At 28.8% G+C, this 17,438-nt stretch overlaps 1 protein-coding gene across 1 annotated transcript; it reads left to right on the top strand.

The window, feature by feature from the left end:
* Positions 1–6: 6 nt before the first annotated feature.
* LOC145754534 (U5 small nuclear ribonucleoprotein 200 kDa helicase-like) lies at positions 7–8,718 on the top strand. The gene is made up of 7 exons (XM_082570596.1): positions 7–155; positions 634–757; positions 858–1,085; positions 1,478–1,650; positions 2,076–7,192; positions 7,409–7,577; positions 7,897–8,718. Exons 1-7 carry the CDS (start codon positions 24–26, stop codon positions 8,383–8,385), a joined length of 6,432 nt encoding a protein of 2,143 aa, XP_082426722.1. The 5' UTR covers positions 7–23; the 3' UTR covers positions 8,386–8,718.
* The last annotated feature ends 8,720 nt before the right edge of the window (positions 8,719–17,438 follow it).

The following is a 17,438-nucleotide window of genomic DNA, read 5'->3' as shown; positions in this document are numbered from 1 at the left end:
ATTTTTTTAAGTAAACGGGCAAAATGGCTGACGCATCAGCTCGTTCACTTCAATATGAATACAAAGCAAATTCGAACTTGGTTTTGCAAGCGGATCGATCTTTGATTGACAGAAGACCAAGAGATGAACCTACTGGAGAAGTGCTTACCCTTCAGGTTTGAAATTTTGTTAATAGCTATTGTTTTTTTTATATTTTGTGTTATGTGTATGTTATTTTTATAGATTAACATACCAGCAGCATGTTGGTGTAGTGGTAAAAACACTTTTTACACTACATGAGGTCTTGGGTTCGATCCTTGCAGCTTCTATGCTGTAGTACCCTAAGTAAGGCATTATTAAAGGTAGAAGCCTAATCAACAGGGAAATCATTATTTATAATATTCGGAGTAACTGATGTTACTCTAAGTTTAGATCGTAAAGTCGACTTTCCCACATTGAGGATAAAGATAAAAAAACATTATAAAATTTGTTTGTCATTTTTTAATCTGCCATTGCTTAATTGTATCTTTATTTTGTTATTGTTATTAATACATGAAAGTTTCAAAAAGCACCCATGTGAAGAATTCAAACATTAACACTAATTAAATCACCTAAATATAAATCTAAGTTATATATTTGTTGCTTTTTTTTCAGGGTAAACTTCAAACGATTAAAATGGGAGATCGAGCCCAGAGGACAAAACCTCCTCAGATGGAAGAAAGAAAAGCAAAGAGGAGGAAAAGAGATGAGGACGAAAAAGGACAAGCCAACTTGAAAGGTGAGGCTCTTAATTTAATTTATGGAATGGTTTCAAGATATTTTCAACAGTGTTTTGTCATTTTTTTTCGTCAAATCTCAATATTTTTTAAAACAAAAAGGCCGAAGTTTATTATCTGATGGAATGGATGAAATGGTGGGAATAGTTTACAAACCACGCACAAAGGAAACTCGTGAGACTTACGAGATTCTGCTGAGTTTCATCCAAGCTGCATTGGGAGACCAACCTCGTGATATTTTATGTGGAGCGGCTGATGAGGTGATTGCTGTGCTGAAGAATGATAGAAACAGAGACAAGGAAAGAAGGAAGGAAATCCAATCTCTTCTAGGTAAAGTTATGTCTTAATTAATTGTAGGGTATATACTAAAAAATGGTTTTGATTTTACTTTAGGTGTAGATTTAAACTACCTTTTTACTAACAAATAGTTTTTTAGTTTAATGATCTTTAATGCAATTATGAAGATCTATTTTTTTTATCAAGTTTGTAAATTTTTCCTTGGTACTAAAATAAAAGGTTTTTAAATATGTTTTGTCAAAAGGCCTTTTAATGTATTTAAGTAGTTCTTTCTGGCTTAAACCCCAACACACTTTAAATAAAATTAAAAAGAATGAAATTTAAATAAAAAAAATGATCTTAAATTCACACAAATTTTTGTTAGACAACAAGTAGCAGGCCCATAATTATTTGCATTATTTTTCAAAACATATATTTCATTACAGGATTATTAGAAGACACCAGATATCATGTCCTAGTGAACCTTGGCAAGAAAATCACTGACTTTGGTGTTGAGAAGGACGCCCAAACTGCAGATGACAATATTGATGAAACTTATGGAGTTAACGTTCAGTTTGACTCTGATGAGGAAGGAGGGGAGGAGAATACTTACGGAGAGGTGAGTTTAAATTTTTACTTTGACTTTGTGAAGTTAATTATATTAATCTTTTTTTTTTCTGTTGACCTTTGGTTCTTTTAATGATTGAAAGCTTTTTAAGAAATATCTTGTTAGAATAATATATAATATACTTTCTATACATTTATTTTATTGATGGACTCTTAGTGGCCAATATACATATGTTTGTCCAATATATAGGCCTAGAAAATATAAAAAACTGCCATTTGTGGTGCATGAGTAAATTATTAAGGCAAAATATTAGTTAGGGGTTACAACCATATTACAACAATTAATACCCTAATCGTAGAGCAGGCTATTGACTAGAATATATAAATTTTCTTTAAATTTTTTTTTAGTTTTAATAAATTTATATATTAACTAGAAGAATGTTGATTTTTTTAATTTAAATAATTTTTGACATTAAGGTCCGAGAAGGATCAGATGTTGAAGAAGAAGAAGATGAAGGAGTGGAAGCTGCTGTAGACATGGTTGTTTCAGCTAACTTAACAAACGAGGCTGGTGACATCAATGTGACGAAGAATCGGGACCTTCACCCTCGTGACATCGACGCGTATTGGCTTCAACGAAACTTAAGTAAAGTCTACGATGATGCAATTGTGTCCCAGAAGAAAGCTGAGGAAGTTCTGGATATTTTAAAGAGCAGTGGCGATGATCTACAGTGTGAAAATCAACTTGTTTTACTTTTGGGTTTTAATCAGTTTGATTTTATTAAAATTGTTCGTAAAAACCGTGAGATGATTCTGTATTGCACTCTACTTGCAAGTGCTCAAAGTGAGGAAGCAAGATTGAAGATCGAGGAAAAAATGAGACAAGATCCCTCTCTTGTTGCGATCCTACAACAATTACATGACACAGAAAAAGAAGACATCATTAAAGAAGAGCAGCAGAGAAGAGAGAGGCTAAGAAAAAGCAAAGTGGATGCTGATTTGGAGGCGACAGAAACTGATAACGCAAAAACTGAGGACACTTTTCAACCGAGTCAGAGTTCGGTTGATTTAGAGGAATTGGAATTCATCCAAGGATCTCATTTTATGGCCAACAAAAAATGTCAACTTCCAGATGGTTCTTACAGAAAACAGAGAAAAGGTTACGAAGAAGTCCATGTCCCTGCATTAAAACCGAAACCATTTAAAGACAAAGAGAAATTGGTTGCTATCGATACCCTGCCAAAATTTGCACAAGCTGCATTCCAGGGTTTCAAGTCGTTGAATCGGGTTCAAAGTCGATTGGCTAAAACAACCTTGGAGAGTGATGAAAATATTTTGCTTTGTGCTCCAACAGGTGCAGGTAAAACCAATGTAGCTTTGATGTGTATGTTGAAAGAGATAGGAAAACATATCAGTGACGATGGAAGTATTAAGTTGGATAGTTTCAAGATCATTTACATTGCTCCCATGAAGTCCTTGGTACAAGAAATGGTTGGCAACTTCGGTAAAAGGCTTGCTTCATATGGTATTAAAGTTGCTGAGTTAACGGGTGATCATCAGCTTTGCAAAGAGGAAATTAATGCGACACAGATTATCATCTGTACCCCAGAGAAATGGGATATTATAACAAGAAAAGGTGGGGAAAGAACCTACACCCAACTTGTAAGGTTGATTATCATGGATGAAATTCACATGTTGCATGATAGTAGAGGTCCTGTGTTAGAAGCTATTGTTGCAAGGACTATCAGATCAATTGAAACAACACAAGAAGATGTACGTTTAGTTGGTTTATCTGCTACTTTACCTAACTATGAAGATGTTGCAACATTTTTACGAGTTGATCCTGCCAAGGGTTTGTTTTATTTTGATAACAGCTTCAGACCTGTCCCGTTAGAGCAGCAATACATTGGTATTACTGAGAAGAAACCTATGAAAAGATTTCAGGTGATGAACGAAATTGTGTACGAAAAAGTGGTCGAAAATGCCGGAAAAAATCAAGTTTTGGTCTTTGTTCATTCTAGGAAAGAGACCGGTAAAACTGCAAGAGCAATCCGTGATATGTGCTTAGAGAATGACACACTAGGTATGTTTCTACGAGAAGGTTCTGCATCTACAGAAGTCTTACGAACAGAAGCTGAGCAAGTTAAGAACTTGGAACTGAAAGATTTACTGCCATATGGGTTTGCTATCCATCATGCAGGAATGACTCGCGTTGACAGAACTTTGGTTGAAGATTTATTTGCTGATCGTCATATTCAAGTTCTTGTTTCTACTTCAACTCTAGCATGGGGTGTTAACCTACCCGCCCACACTGTAATTATAAAAGGTACGCAAGTGTACAGTCCTGAAAAGGGGAGATGGGTGGAGCTAGGTGCTTTGGATGTGCTACAAATGATGGGACGTGCTGGAAGGCCTCAATATGATACAAAAGGTGAAGGTGTGTTGATCACCGCCCACAGTGAGCTTCAATATTATCTTTCTCTTCTGAACCAACAGCTTCCTGTGGAAAGTCAGATGATTTCCAAACTTCCTGATGCTCTGAATGCTGAGATTGTGCTTGGTAACGTTCAGAATATTAAAGATGCTGTAAATTGGTTGGGATACACTTACTTGTACATTAGAGCCTTGCGTCAGCCCTCACTATATGGAGTTGAATCATTACAAGAGGATCCTTTATTACAGCAACGAAGAGTCGATTTGGCTCATGCTGCTGCTGCATTGTTGGCTAGAAACAACTTAGCAAAATATGATCGCAAGACCGGGCAAATCCAAGTAACAGATCTTGGTCGAATTGCAAGTCACTACTATTGTACTCACGAAAGCATGGCCACTTATAATCAACTTTTAAAACCAACTTTAAGTGAGATTGAGCTCTTTCGAGTGTTTTCTCTTTCATCTGAGTTCCGTTACATTACTGTCCGTGAAGAGGAAAAATTAGAGCTTAACAAACTACTTGAACGTGTCCCAATTCCTGTTAAGGAAAGCATTGAGGAATCTTCAGCAAAGGTGAATGTTTTACTTCAAGCTTATATTTCACAGCTGAAGTTGGAAGGATTTGCACTGATGGCTGATATGGTTTATGTCACACAAAGTGCTGGTAGATTAATGAGGGCAATTTACGAGATTGTTTTATTCCGTGGCTGGGCCCAACTTGCAGATAAGTGTTTGAGTTTATGCAAGATGATAAATCGAAGAATGTGGCAATCAATGACCCCACTTCGACAGTTTAAGAAGGTCCCGGAGGAGATTGTTAAGAAAATTGAGAAGAAAAACTTCCCATGGGAGAGGTTTTATGATCTCAGCCACAATGAAATCGGAGAGTTGATCAGAATGCCTAAAATGGGGAAAACTTTGCATAAACTTATTCACCAGTTTCCGAAAATGGAATTATCAGTCCATGTTCAGCCTATTACAAGATCAACCTTAAGAGTGGAACTTACAATTACTCCCGATTTCCAATGGGATGAAAAAGTACATGGAAAATCAGAAGCGTTTTACATTTTTGTGGAGGATGTTGACGGTGAAGTGATTCTACATCATGAATACTTCTTACTAAAAAGTAAATATTCAACAGACGAGCATGTGGTTAACTTCTTTGTTCCAGTTTTCGAGCCTTTACCGCCACAATACTTTATCAGAATAATCTCTGATCGCTGGATTGCTTCCGAGACACAACTACCTGTGTCATTCCGTCATCTTATTCTGCCAGAAAAGTATCCACCACCGACAGAACTACTCGACTTGCAACCATTACCTGTAACTGCTCTGCGTAACAAAGAACTTGAAGGTTTATATGAAGACCAATTTCAATGCTTTAATCCAATTCAAACCCAGGTGTTTAACGCAATCTACAATGGAGATGAGAATATATTTGTTGGTGCTCCTACGGGAAGTGGGAAAACAATTTGTGCTGAGTTTGCTTTGCTCAGAGCTTTCACAAATGATCCTGAAGCAAGGTGTGTCTATGTAACCCCAGTTGAGGCGGTTGCTGATCTCATTTACAAGGATTGGAGGGAGAAATTTGAGGTCAAATTGGGCAAAAAAGTTGCACTTCTTACAGGTGAAACCAGCACTGACTTGAGGTTGATTTCGAGGGCATCGATTATAGTGGCAACATCAGAGAGATGGGATGTTATATCACGCAGATGGAAACAGCGCAGAAACGTACACAGCGTCTCACTTTTCATTGTGGATGAAATCCATTTGATCGGAGGTGAAAGTGGTCCAGAGGTCGAGATCGTTTGTTCTAGAATGCGATACATTGCAAGTCAACTTGATAAGAAGATAAGGATCATTGCTCTTGGTTCATCACTTGCCAATGCACGAGATGTAGCTCAGTGGTTAGGCTGTTCAGCGATGCACACATTTAATTTCCATCCCAATGTACGTCCGGTGCCACTTGAGCTACATATCCAAGGTTTTAACATTTCACACACACAGTCAAGACTTCTCAGCATGGCTAAACCTGTGTACAATGCAATTACTAAACACTCTCCAAAACGTGCTGCTATTATTTTTGTGCCTTCACGAAAACAAAGTAAATTAACTGCGGTTGACATTTTGACTTATGCTGCAGCAGATGGATTTCCACAGAGATTCCTACATTGCAATGAATCTGAACTTGGAGCTTACTTGGAGCATGTTAAAGATGCCACGCTAAAGGAAACCATCTGTAATGGTGTTGCTTATCTTCATGATGGTACAACACAGTTAGAAAGGACTGTCGTTGAGCAATTGTTCACCTCAGGTGCTGTGCAGATTTTGGTGGCATCTAAAAGTCTTTGCTGGGGTTTAAATCTTGCCGGTCATTTAGTTGTGGTAATGGACACTCAGCATTACAATGGAAAAATACATGCCTATGTTGATTACCCTGTCACTGATGTTTTGCAGATGATAGGAAGGGCAAACAGGCCTTTAAAAGATGAGGAAGGAAAGTGTGTGATTATGTGTCAAAGCTCAAAAAAAGATTTCTTTAAGAAATTTGTCTACGAACCGTTACCGGTTGAATCTCACTTGGATCACTGTCTTCATGATCATTTCAATGCTGAAATTGTGACCAAAATTATTGAGAATAAACAAGATGCTGTGGATTATCTTACATGGACATTTCTCTACAGAAGAATGAGCCAAAATCCGAATTACTACAACTTGCAGGGAGTTTCCCATCGTCATTTATCTGACAACCTTTCCGAGTTAGTTGAGAATACTTTAGCAGATTTAGAGCAATCTAAATGTATTTCAATTGAGGATGAGATGGACATTACACCCTTAAATCTGGCCATGATTGCTGCTTATTATTATATCAACTACACAACCATAGAGCTGTTCAGTATGTCTTTAAATGCAAAGACTAAAATCCGAGGATTGATCGAGATTATCAGCAATGCTGCGGAGTATGAAAGCATTTCTATTCGAAGACATGAGGATAACACATTGAAGCAATTACTGCCTAAAATTCAGTACAAACCACAAAGTATTAGATATACTGATCCTCATATTAAGACCAACTTGTTGTTGCAAGCTCATCTTTCAAGACTTCAGCTTCCTGCTGAGCTGCAATCTGATACAGAGCAAATCCTAGCGAAAGCTGTGCGGTAAGAAACACTTTAAAATATTATTAAAATCCCTATTAAAATAGGTTTAACTCTTTGCTAAATTACTGAACTTAAAATCAAAAAATTTATTTGGGAATTTTTTTAAAATATAACAATATCCTGATACTTTTAACTGTCTTTGTTGCAAGTTTTTGTCATTAGTTTTCTACATTTTAGTTTGTATATATTGTATAAACATAGATCCCTTTTTCTAAGGTTGATCCAAGCTTGTGTTGATGTTTTATCCTCAAATGGTTGGCTGTCACCTGCTTTGGCTGCGATGGAATTGGCTCAAATGGTCACTCAAGCAATGTGGAGTCGAGATTCTTATCTTAAACAACTTCCTCACTTTGAGAGCGATCTGATCAGGAAATGCTCAGAAAAGGTCAATTATTATTCCTATCATGTAAAATCATGTCTAAATAATTATAATTTTGGAATGTTTAAAATCATGAATTTAATTTTGTCTTTTTTTTTCCACCCTATCAAGTATTGTCATTTTATATTACTTTTAAAGAATGTGGAAAGTTTAAGTTGGTAATTTAAATAGCTTTATATTTTATATAATTTTTTAGTCAAGTTTTTAATTAACTGATCATTTATAAAATCCTGTTAAGTATATACACACCCAAAGAATTACATTGACTTAAATATTCTTTATCAAAACAATTAAAATTTGTTTTGAAAATTGAAAAATCTTGTAGGAAATTGAAAGTGTTTTCGACATCTTGGAAATGGAAGACAACGACCGCGATCAACTTCTTAAAATGAACGAAGCACAAATGGCTGATGTTGCACGATTCTGTAACCGATATCCCAACATTGAGCTGACTTATGACATCCAAGATCCTGATAATCTTCATGCAGGAAGTCCAGTTGTCGTCCAAGTTAACTTAGAGAGAGAGGATGAGGTCGCTGGACCGGTGATTGCTCCCTTTTTCCCGCAGAAGAGAGAGGAAGGTTGGTGGGTTGTCGTCGGTGACCCAAAGAGCAATAGTTTGATCTCCATCAAGAGGTTGACCTTGCAACAGAAAGCGAAGGTCAAACTTGATTTTATTCCACCATCTGCCGGATCTCATTCTTACACCTTATATTTTATGAGTGATGCATACATGGGTTGTGACCAAGAGTATAAGTTGAGCGTTAACGTGAGGGAATCCGAGGGGGAGAGCAGTGGTAGTGACTCTAATTAATCGCAACAGGGGGCATACCTGTTATGTGATTTTTACTGCCCTAAATTAAACAACTTTTTAGCAGTACCTAAATGAATTAGGTTAACACTATTTTGCTTTTAAGTACCAACAAAACAATGCCCGCAAAATTTAAATGAAATCTTTTCAGGCATAAAGTCTGTAATTTCAAAAGAAATTTAATTTAAGGGGCTGTTTAAAGCGTATCAAAACAAATATTAACAAATACTATAACTGACAGCTTTTGTGCCAAATTTGAATTATAAAAAAGCATTTGAAATATTATAAATCTCACTTATGTTGTGTTGATTAAAACTAATTTTGAATTAAAAGGAAAATTACAAATGCCAGTAGCTAGGTTGTTTGGTTTCCTATAAAAACGTTACATTTTAAGTAGTTGGAAGGCAAATGGGTGAAAGGGGCAATACTAGGAAGGGGGATGAAGGGAAGAAATTTAAACCCTAAAAGGAGGAAAGAAGGTATTTTGCAGTCTTTTTTAATTAGCAGCGAAATTTGTCAATGCTTTCCTAATGACTTTTAGCATTGACAATGTCCATTGCCTAATAAAAATGACTGCAAAATACTTATCTGCCTTTTAGTGTTACCGGTTTTATATAAAAAAAAATGTTGGTATTTGTTGGCTGTTAAGCATATGACTGCCCCGCTTAAATAATTTATTTAATTCCATTGTGATGCGTGAAACTTAAACAATAGTTTGTTTATTGCGTAAAAAATGATTTGTCAAACTACTTTAAGGATAACGGTTTACAAAGTTCTTTTCTAGTAGCTCAGAGCATAAAAAGTTAGAGAAAATTTGTATGTTTGAGTGTAGAAAATGTTGGGATATATTAAACCCGCTGTGTTTAATGAGGCCACACTACGTTTGAGTTTATTGTAAGTCTTGTATAAGTGTTTTCTGTCATCTGACACTTTTTAGTGTCAGTAACCTTGGTTACACAATACCTAACACGTTAATCCATCAAGCAATCCGTAAAACAACACTCGTTTATTTCTACAGGCTAGAATCAAAACTAGATTTATTTGATAAATAAAATATGGTTCGAAATTGTTTGATTCTTTTTATAAATATAATTTATTTAGTAGGTTTATTAATTAAATTATAAATTTAAATATGAACTCTTCTATATTTAAACCTAATTTTAACAAGCGAACACGCACTCATTGATATTGTAATATAAAAGTAAACTTAATTTAAAAGCAAAATGCCAATCTTAATTTTTTAGTAATCAAACAAGTATTAAAATATAATAATAACAAAACAATCAAAACAAAATTTTTACACATTTTTTACTTATATTTTAACATTTTACTTAAAGTTTCAACTAATATTTTTTACTTTAATGGACAGCGAAAAGGACGATTTTTGACGGCGACCAGAATGCTATTAAATCATTCAAGCGTTAAACTCACACTGATTCATTATTTTATAAAAAAACAAAAATAATGATTAAACGATATTTAGCTAGAGTTAAATCTTCATTTTAAATAGCAACATACAAAATAATAATATCAACAACATATTAAAATTTCAGCAAATTTAATCTTTAAATTTTAATAATAAAATATATTAATTAGTAATTAGTGATAATTAAATGTCGTTAATAGGAGGTTTGCGATTCGTTGGGATAATAACAAACATACTAAAAATTTAGAACTTTTAGTTTTAAAGAACAAAAGTTATCGTCTTTCAAAATTCGTCAAATAAGAATAAAAACAACTAGATTTATTTGATAAATAAAATATGGTTCGAAATCGTTTGATTCTTTTTTATAAATATAATTTATTTAGTAGGTTTATTAAATAAATTATGAATTTAAATATTAACTTTTTTAAATTTAAACCTAATTTTAACAAACGAACACGCATTCATTGATATTGTAATATAAAAGTAAACTAAATTTAAAAGCAAAATACCGTTCTTAATTTTTGGTAATCAAACGAGTATTAAAATATAATAATAACAAAACAATTAAAAAAAAATTTTACACATTGTTTACTTATACTTTAACATTTTACTTAAATTTTCAACCAATATATTTTACTTTAATGGACAGCGAAAAGGACGATTTTTGACGGCGACCAGAACACTATTAAATTATTCAAGCGTTAAACTCACACTGATTCGTTATTTTATAAAAAAACTAAAATAATGATTAAATGATATTTAGCTAGAGTTAAATCTTCATTTTAAATAGCAACATACAAAATAATAATACCAACAATATATTAAAATTTCAGAAAATTTAATCTTTAAATTTTAATAATAAAATATATTAATTAGTAATTAGTGACATTTAAATGTCGTAAATAGGAGGTTTGCGATTCGTTGGGATAATAACAAACATACTAAAAATTTAGAACTTTTACTTTTAAAGAACAAAAGTTATCGTCTTTCAAAATTTGTCAAATAAGAATAAAAACAATAATAAATATAATGACAATAACAATATGTTTCGAAATCTAAGATTTCGAACCATAACTAGATTTATTTGATAAATAAAATATGGTTCGAAATTGTTTGATTTTTTTTATAAATATAATTTATTTAGTAGGTTTATTAATTAAATTATAAATTTAAATATGAACTTTTTTATATTTAAACCTAATTTTAACAAGCGAACACGCACTCATTGATATTGTAATATAAAAGTAAACTAAATTTAAAAGCAAAATACCGATCTTAATTTTTTAGTAATCAAACAAGTATTAAAATATAATAATAACAAAACAATTAAAACGAAAATTTTACACATTGTTTACTTATATTTTAACATTTTACTTAAATTTTCAACCAATATTTTTTACTTTAATGGACAGCGAAAAGGACGATTTTTGACGGCGACCAGAACGCTATTAAATTATTCAAGCGTTAAACTCAGACTGATTCGTTATTTTATAAAAAAACTAAAATAATGATTAAACGATTTTTAGCTAGAGTTAAATCTTCATTTTAAATAGCAACATACAAAATAATAATACCAACAACATATTAAAATTTCAGCAAATTTAATCTTTAAATTTTAATAATAAAATATATTAATTAGTAATTAGTGACATTTAAATGTCGTTAATAGGAGGTTTGCGATTCGTTGGGATAATAACAAACATACTAAAAATTTAGAACTTTTAGTTTTAAAGAACAAAAGTTATCGTCTTTCAAAATTTGTCAAATAAGAATAAAAACAATAATAATAATAACAATAACTAGAACAATAGAAATAAAACTAGTCCAGACCCGCGACCTTAAAATTAAGTTAGACCCTAGAACAATAGAAACTAGATTTATTTGATAAATAAAATATGGTTCGAAATCGTTTGATTCTTTTTTATAAATATAATTTATTTAGTAGGTTTATTAAATAAATTATGAATTTAAATATTAACTTTTTTAAATTTAAACCTAATTTTAACAAACGAACACGCATTCATTGATATTGTAATATAAAAGTAAACTAAATTTAAAAGCAAAATACCGTTCTTAATTTTTGGTAATCAAACGAGTATTAAAATATAATAATAACAAAACAATTAAAAAAAAATTTTACACATTTTCTACTTATACTTTAACATTTTACTTAAATTTTCAACCAATATATTTTACTTTAATGGACAGCGAAAAGGACGATTTTTGACGGCGACCAGAACACTATTAAATTATTCAAGCGTTAAACTCACACTGATTCGTTATTTTATAAAAAAACTAAAATAATGATTAAATGATATTTAGCTAGAGTTAAATCTTCATTTTAAATAGCAACATACAAAATAATAATACCAACAATATATTAAAATTTCAGAAAATTTAATCTTTAAATTTTAATAATAAAATATATTAATTAGTAATTAGTGACATTTAAATGTCGTAAATAGGAGGTTTGCGATTCGTTGGGATAATAACAAACATACTAAAAATTTAGAACTTTTACTTTTAAAGAACAAAAGTTATCGTCTTTCAAAATTTGTCAAATAAGAATAAAAACAATAATAAATATAATGACAATAACAATATGTTTCGAAATCTAAGATTTCGAACCATAATAAAACTAGTCCAGTCCGGCGACCCTAAAAATAAGAAAAGATAAAACTTATTAAACAAAGAAAAAATAAAGCATAACCAACGCGATAAAAATTCATTCAACCAACACAAAATTCCAATTTATGTATTAAACTTTATAATATAATTATCGAATAAATGTTCTTTGTACAATATTATGGAGATTTTATAAAATTTACCATTTGTATCATGATTTTAAATCAATAAAAATGTAACAACCAAATATTGATTTGATTTTTAATAAAAAACAAGCAATTAATATTTATTATAAACAACCAAAAATTAATTTTTATACCGTTTTTGAGTAAAAACTTTTACACACATTTAACTTAGATTTTCATATTTTACTTATACTTTCAACCAATACTTTTTACTTCAACTCAGACAGCGAAAAAGACGATATTTGACGGCGACCAGAACGCTATTAAATCATTCAAGCGTTAAACTCACTCTGATCCATTATTTTATAAATAAACCCAAAATAATTAAACGATAATTAGCTAAAGTTAAATATTTATTTTAAACAGCAACATACAAAATAATAATAGCAACAACATATTAAAATTTCAGAAAATTTAACATTTAAATTTTAATAATAAAATATATTAATTAGTAATTAGTGATAATTAAATGTCGTAAATAGGAGGTTTGCGATTCGTTGGGATAATAACAAACATACTAAAAATTTAGAACTTTTAGATTTAAAGAACAAAAGTTATCGTCTTTCAAAATTCTGTCTAGAAAGAATAAAAACAATAACTAGATTTATTTGATAAATAAAATATGGTTCGAAATTGTTTGATTCTTTTTTATAAATATAATTTATTTAGTAGGTTTATTAATTAAATTATAAATTTAAATATGAACTTTTTTATATTTAAACCTAATTTTAACAAGCGAACACGCACTCATTGATATTGTAATATAAAAGTAAACTAAATTTAAAAGCAAAATACCGATCTTAATTTTTTAGTAATCAAACAAGTATTAAAATATAATAATAACAAAACAATTAAAACTAAAATTTTACACATTGTTTACTTATATTTTAACATTTTACTTAAATTTTCAACCAATATTTTTTACTTTAATGGACAGCGAAAAGGACGATTTTTGACGGCGACCAGAACGCTATTAAATTATTCAAGCGTTAAACTCACACTGATTCGTTATTTTATAAAAAAACTAAAATAATGATTAAACGATATTTAGCTAGAGTTAAATCTTCATTTTAAATAGCAACATACAAAATAATAATACCAACAACATATTAAAATTTCAGCAAATTTAATCTTTAAATTTTAATAATAAAATATATTAATTAGTAATTAGTGACATTTAAATGTCGTTAATAGGAGGTTTGCGATTCGTTGAGATAATAACAAACATACTAAAAATTTAGAACTTTTAGTTTTAAAGAACAAAAGTTATCGTCTTTCAAAATTTGTCAAATAAGAATAAAAACAATAATAAATATAATGACAATAACATTATGTTTCGAAATCTAAGATTTCGAACCATAATAAATATAATGACAATAACAATATGTTTCGAAATCTAAGATTTCGAACCATAATAAATACACTGACAATAACAATATGTTTCGAAATCTAAGATTTCGAACCATAATAATAATAATAACTAGAGTTAAATCTTCATTTTAAATAGCAACATACAAAATAATAATACCAACAACATATTAAAATTTCAGCAAATTTAATCTTTAAATTTTAATAATAAAATATATTAATTAGTAATTAGTGACATTTAAATGTCGTTAATAGGAGGTTTGCGATTCGTTGGGATAATAACAAACATACTAAAAATTTAGAACTTTTAGTTTTAAAGAACAAAAGTTATCGTCTTTCAAAATTTGTCAAATAAGAATAAAAACAATAATAAATATAATGACAATAACAATATGTTTCGAAATCTAAGATTTCGAACCATAATAATAACTAGATTTATTTGATAAATAAAATATGGTTCGAAATTGTTTGATTCTTTTTTATAAATATAATTGATTTAATAGGTTTATTAATTAAATTGTAAATTTAAATATGAACTTTTTTATATTTAAACCTAATTTTAACAAGCGAACACGCACTCATTGATATTGTGATATAAAAGTAAACTAAATTTAAAAGCAAAATGCCGATCTAAATTTTTTAGTAATCAAACAAGTATTAAAATATAATAATAACAAAACAATTAAAACAAAAATTTTACACATTTTTTACTTATATTTTAACATTTTACTTAAATTTTAAACCAATATTTTTTACTTTAATGGACAGCGAAAAGGACGATTTTTGACGGCGACCAGAACGCTATTAAATTATTCAAGCGTTAAACTCACACTGATTCATTATTTTATAAAAAAACTAAAATAATGATTAAACGATATTTAGCTAGAGTTAAATATTCATTTTAAATAGCAACATACAAAATAATAATACCAACAACATATTAAAATTTCAGCAAATTTAATCTTTAAATTTTAATAATAAAATATATTAATTAGTAATTAGTGATAATTAAATGTCGTTAATAGGAGGTTTGCGATTCGTTGGGATAATAACAAACATACTAAAAATTTAGAACTTTTAGTTTTAAAGAACAAAAGTTATCGTCTTTCAAAATTCTGACTAGAAAGAATAAAAACAATAATAATAATAACTAGATTTATTTGATAAATAAAATATGGTTCGAAATTATTTGATTATTTTTAACATAAATTTCTATAAATAAAAAAAGATATGCATAAACATTAACTAAGAATATTACATATATTTGAATAAACAAACAAGCATTTATATATACTATACACACAAAACTAATATTTAACGCAGTTTTAAGTTGTTTATATCAGGATATAGATTATACCAAATTTTAAATTCCTAAAATTGATTTTTGATTTAAATTAAATAAACAAGCATTTAAATATGATAAACAATTGAAACTTATTTTTCAAATATGTTTTTCAACTACTTATATTTTAAAATACATTATACCAAATTTTTAATGCTTAATATCGGACTTTAACTTTTAATCAACAAACAAGCATTTAAATATAATAAACAAAAAGAATTAATTTTTTTTTCATTTTCAAGTTATAAATATTATAACATATAACTGACCAAAATTTAAAAATCTAAAAACAATCATTAAATTTAAATAAACAAACACCTATTATTAGTAATTAGTGTCAAAAATTAAAATTTTAATTTATTTTTGAGTTACTAATATCATAATATACAATTGACAAAAATTTAAAAAATTAACAACAACCTTTAAATTTAAATAAACAAACACTTATTAATTAGTATTTAGTGATTAAAAATTAAAATTTTAATTCAGTTTTGAGATACTAATATCATGATATACAATTGACCAAGATTTGAAAAATTAATAACAACCTTTAAATTTTAATAAAGAAACACCTTTTAATTAGTAATTAGTGATAAAAATTAAAATTTTAATTCATTTTTGAGTTACTGATATCATGATATACAATTGACCAAGATTTAAAAAATAAATAACAAACTTTAAATTTTAATAAATAAACACCTATTATTAACCAATTAGTGATAAAAATTAAAATTTTAATTTATTTTTGAGTTAGTAATATCATAATATACAATTGATCAAGATTTAAAAAATTAATAACAACCTTTAAATTTTAATAAACAAACACCTATTAATTAGTAATTAGTGATAATTACATGTCGTAAATAGGAGGTTTGCGATTCGTTGGGATAATAACAAACATACTAAAAATTTAGAACTTTTAGTTTTAAAGAACAAAAGTTATCGTCTTTCAAAATTCTGACTAGAAAGAATAAAAACAATAATAACTAGATTTATTTGATAAATAAAATATGGTTCGAAATCGTTTGATTCTTTTTTATAAATATAATTTAATTAGTAGGTTTATTAATAAAATTATAAATTTAAATATGAACTTTTTTAAATTTAAACCTAATTTTAACAAACGAACACGCATTCATTGATATTGTAATATAAAAGTAAACTAAATTTAAAAGCAAAATACCGTTCTTAATTTTTGGTAATCAAACGAGTATTAAAATATAATAATAACAAAACAATTAAAAAAAAAATTTTACACATTTTCTACTTATACTTTAACATTTTACTTAAATTTTCAACCAATATATTTTACTTTAATGGACAGCGAAAAGGACGATTTTTGACGGCGACCAGAACGCTATTAAATTATTCAAGCGTTAAACTCACACTGATTCGTTATTTTATAAAAAACTAAAATAATGATTAAATGATATTTAGCTAGAGTTAAATCTTCATTTTAAATAGCAACATACAAAATAATAATACCAACAACATATTAAAATTTCAGAAAATTTAATCTTTAAATTTTAATAATAAAATATATTAATTAGTAATTAGTGACATTTAAATGTCGTAAATAGGAGGTTTGCGATTCGTTGGGATTATAACAAACATACTAAAAATTTAGAACTTTTACTTTTAAAGAACAAAAGTTATCGTCTTTCAAAATTTGTCAAATAAGAATAAAAACAATAATAAATATAATGACAATAACAATATGTTTCGAAATCTAAGATTTCGAACCATAATAATAACTAGATTTATTTGATAAATAAAATATGGTTCGAAATTATTTGATTATTTTTAACATAAATTTCTATAAATAAAAAAAGATATGCATAAACATTAACTAAGAATATTACATATCTTTGAATAAACAAACAAGCATTTATATATACTATACACACAAAACTAATATTTAACGCAGTTTTAAGTTGTTTATATCAGGATATAGATTATACCAAATTTTAAATTCCTAAAATAGATTTTTGATTTAAATTAAATAAACAAGCATTTAAATATGATAAACAATTGAAACTTATTTTTCAAATATGTTTTTCAACTACTTATATTTTAAAATACATTATACCAAATGTTTAATGCTTAATAT

This window comes from Corella eumyota, chromosome 6 (genome assembly GCF_963082875.1).
Source record: "Corella eumyota chromosome 6, kaCorEumy4.1, whole genome shotgun sequence".
Taxonomy (NCBI): domain Eukaryota; kingdom Metazoa; phylum Chordata; class Ascidiacea; order Phlebobranchia; family Corellidae; genus Corella; species Corella eumyota.
This window is presented reverse-complemented; position numbering and strand designations above follow the sequence as displayed.